This window comes from Cicer arietinum, chromosome 2, assembly GCF_000331145.2.
Source record: "Cicer arietinum cultivar CDC Frontier isolate Library 1 chromosome 2, Cicar.CDCFrontier_v2.0, whole genome shotgun sequence".
Taxonomy (NCBI): domain Eukaryota; kingdom Viridiplantae; phylum Streptophyta; class Magnoliopsida; order Fabales; family Fabaceae; genus Cicer; species Cicer arietinum.
Window position 1 is genome coordinate 264,617 of NC_021161.2, and position 3,950 is coordinate 268,566.

The 3,950-nt window shown below is 30.9% G+C and overlaps 1 protein-coding gene across 5 annotated transcripts in view; it reads left to right on the forward strand.

The window, feature by feature from the left end:
- Window positions 1–1,665: 1,665 nt before the first annotated feature.
- LOC101504965 (uncharacterized) overlaps window positions 1,666–3,950 on the forward strand; it is a 5,523-nt gene continuing 3,238 nt past the window's right edge. For 4 of the 5 annotated variants that reach the window (XR_012162016.1, XR_012162017.1, XR_001143297.3 and 1 more), the window contains exon 1: window positions 1,666–3,387. Coding sequence is in view for 2 of the 5 variants with exons in the window: in XM_004489145.4 (XP_004489202.1) it covers window positions 1,723–3,375 (1,653 nt within the window). In the remaining 3 variants the exon portion in view is untranslated. Of the gene's footprint in view, window positions 3,388–3,892 lie in introns of all 5 variants that reach the window. The other variant, XM_004489146.4, reaches the window with a different exon arrangement.

Sequence of the window (3,950 nt, forward strand, 5' to 3'; positions counted from 1 at the left end):
AATATTGCGAATAATTTGGCCGAAAGCACCTCTCATCCTAGGCACTGCAACATATAAATATATAAATATTAAAAAAAATTATAAACAATAAAAAATCAATGTAACAATATATAAATAATATATTAATAATATATAAATGTAATAATATATAAATAATATGTCCCATTTAGTTTCAAAAAATTATAAATAATATATAAAAGTATGTTTCGAACCTTTCCCAGATCCAAACCTTCGAAAGTGTGTTTCGAAACTTTCCCAGATCCAAACTTTCGAAATTAGGTTTCGAAACTTTCCCAGAACATTTCGAAAGTTTCCCTGGCCTTGCATTTCGAAGATTTCAAATTCAAGAAACTTTCGAAAGTTTCTTGTTTCGAAGATTTCAAAATGTTCGAGGAATGCATTTCGAAGGTTTCAAATTCAAGGAAACTTTCGAAACTTTCTTCTGTTTCGAATCTTACAAATGCATTTCGAAAGTTAAAAAAAATTGCAAAGTTTCGAAAATATACTTACTTTTGCATTTTGAATCTTTGAGATCTTCGAAGGTTGGGTTGAATCTGGATCGAATATTTGAAATTTTCGAATGATTTGGTGAAAAGTGTGGGTAAAATTTTTTTTTTTGGTTTTTATATATGTGATAGAGGGTAAAATAGTCTTTTAATTATAACTGGGGGGTGGCAGGTCAAATTGGGGGGGTGCCTGTACAAACTTATTACACCCCAATTTCTGTCACAGATTCGGCTTACAGATTGTTTTACTCTTCTATTTGTCCATTTGCTATCTACACCTCTCCATCTGCAATAATAAATAGAGCAACCGCAACACTAAATCCTCTTTCTCTCAAATTCACTTCTATCAATTCCTTGTTATTTGAATCGATCCCACCCAACCGCAACACCCATAATTGTATAAAAAAATGCTTATATATATAAAAATAATTGATGAAGATTTTGAAAATTGGAAAGAAACTTCAATGGTGTATTATATGTGTATCAACATATGTCTCTGTAATCTATTTGGGCAACTACATTAAGCAACCATGATTTTTTTTTACTCATGCAACTATAAATGTATATTTTATTTTATTTTAAAAATCCTCAATAATATCACTAATTTCAGAATTGTGATTGAAATTATAAATAGTGATATTTTTTTTGTTATTTTAAAGTAAAACAAAAGTCATTTTTTGAATAATGAATTAATGTCACTATCTTCTGCTACTATTAATAATACGAAAAGACACACATATTTGGCATAAAGATTATAGTTAGTATTATATGGTATACACCAAAACTTAATTGTTTAAAACCAATGTACTTCAAATTATAGTAGAGTTTATAAAATTTATTTACATTGTTATCAGTGCAAAATTGAACTTTAATAAAAGACTCAGATATGTGTGAGAATAATGCACTCATCAATAACAAATTGTGTCTTTTTAATGAATCTCTATAAAAGAAAGCAATGTTTTCTTTAATGTTTAATGTGTTTTTTTTATTTAAATGTCAAGTTATTTAGCAAAATTAATTATTTAATTATTATTATTATTATTATTATTATTATTATTATTTAAAATGATCAATTATTTAATTATTAGTATTTGTATTTTATGTCAACTTAGTTATTTAATAAGATAAAATTGTGGTTCCAAAAATCAATCTCAAGTGATAACGAGAGATAAAAGGAAGATTTTGTTTATCGCAGCCACTGCAACCACAACAAACAATGTTTTTGTTTTCAACTAGGTCAAGGTTTGTTTCTCTTTTCATTCCCAAAAAGTTTCTTCCTTTTAATTTCATTCCTTCTTTTTGTTTCTCAGCTTCAACCCTATTCCCTCAATTCAATAATCCTCATCTTGACAATGCCAATTCATTGTTCAATTCTTTGCTCCATAACAATCCTACCCCACCACCCATTGAATTTGGCAAGATTTTAGGTTCCATTGTGAAAGCTAAGCATTACTCAATCGCTATTTCCCTTTCTCAACAAATGGAACTAAGGGGAATCAACCCTGACTTTGTAACTTGCAATCTCTTAATCAATTGTTTATGCCAATTGGGTCATATAACTTTTGCTTTTTCTGTTTTCTCAAAGATTCTCAAAAGGGGTTATCACCCAAATGCAATAACTTTTACCACACTCATCAAGGGTTTTTGTCTCAAAGGTGAGGTTCATAAAGCATTGCACTTTCATGACAAGGTGGTAGCGCAAGGATTTCGGTTGAATCACGTTAGTTACGGGACTTTGATCAACGGGTTATGTAAAGTTGGAGAAACAAGAGCAGCTCTAGAGTTGCTGAGACGAGTTGATGGGAAATTGGTTCACCCAGATGTGGTAATGTACAACACGATTATTGATAGTATGTGCAAAGATAAACTTGTTTCTGATGCATGTGATTTATATTCTGAAATGGTTGTCAAGAGAATTTCTCCTGATGTTGTCACTTACAATGCACTAATTAGTGGCTTTTGCATAATGGGTCAATTAAAAGAAGCAATTGCTTTGTTAAAAAAAATGACATTGGAAAACATCAACCAGGATGTGTATACTTTTAATATATTGCTTGATGCTTTTTGTAAGGAAGGGAAGTTGATAGAAGCTAAAAATGTGTTTCTTGTGATGATGAAAAATGACATAAAGCCAAATATTGTTACTTACAACTGTTTAATAGATGGATATTGCCTCGTTAATGAAGTGAACAGGGCTAAGAGATTACTCAACATTATGGCCCAAAGGGGAGTGGCTCCTGACGTTAGGAGCTACAATATCATGATTAATGGACTCTGTAAAATTAAAATGGTGGATGAAGCCATGAACCTCTTCAAAGAAATGCAGTACAGAAAAGTTGTTCCTGATGTTGTAACTTACAGTTCCCTCATTGATGGGTTGTGCAAATCGGGGAGAATTACATATGCTTTGGAGCTATTTGGTGAGATGCATCATACGGGCCAACCACCTGATACATATACTTACAATTCTATATTGGATGCTTTATGCAAAAGCAATGATGATGATAAGGCAGTTGCATTATTGAAAAAATTTAAAGACTTGGGTATTCAACCAAGTATGTGCACGTATAATATTCTTCTCAATGGATTGTGTAAAAGTGGACGAATAAAGGATTCCCAAAAGATTTTTGAAGATCTTTTGGTCAAAGGCTACAATCTAGATGTCTATACATATACCATTATGATACAAGGGTTTTGTAAGAAGGGCTTGTTGCACGAAGCGTTGGATTTGTTTTCAAAAATGAAAGACAATGGCTGCATTCCAGATGCTTTAACTTATGAAATAGTTATTCATTCCCTCTTTGAAAAATATGAAAATGAAAAAGCGGAGAAACTTCTTTGGGAAATGATTGTGAGAGGTCTTCTTTAAGACAGAAACTAGGTGAGATATTTTTCTATTTAAACTTTATTATTTTGAATCAATGTTTCAACATTATTTTCTCATTTCAATCAATTTTGTTAAGTGTGTTTATAATTCACAAATTGGTAGATCGGTAGTTCCAACTTGAGAGAAATTTGTAGAATATTAAAATTATTGCTGTCTTATGAGTGTTAGGTTTTTATTTTTTTTTCATTAACTGTATTGCATAGCCAATACCTTCAACAATAGTAAATATCATGATGGTTAACTATATGATAAAAATTTCATATCCATTGAGACCAAGAGGATGAATCAGATAGTCTTGTGGTAACTGATAGACCGTAAGCTCTGGTTTATGATTATTCTTTTTTATTCTGCCATTCCTGATATACTGTTTTGGAATCTTTACAAATACATGTAAAATTTGATGGGGATTATGGATATAAATTAGCTTGTTGAGGCCTAAAAGCACGGTCCATAATATACCGTTATGATCCATGGGTTAACAATGACTTGTTTGATGAAGCTTTCGCATTGATGTAAAAAATGAAAGACAATGGATGCAATCCAAATGCTACAACTTA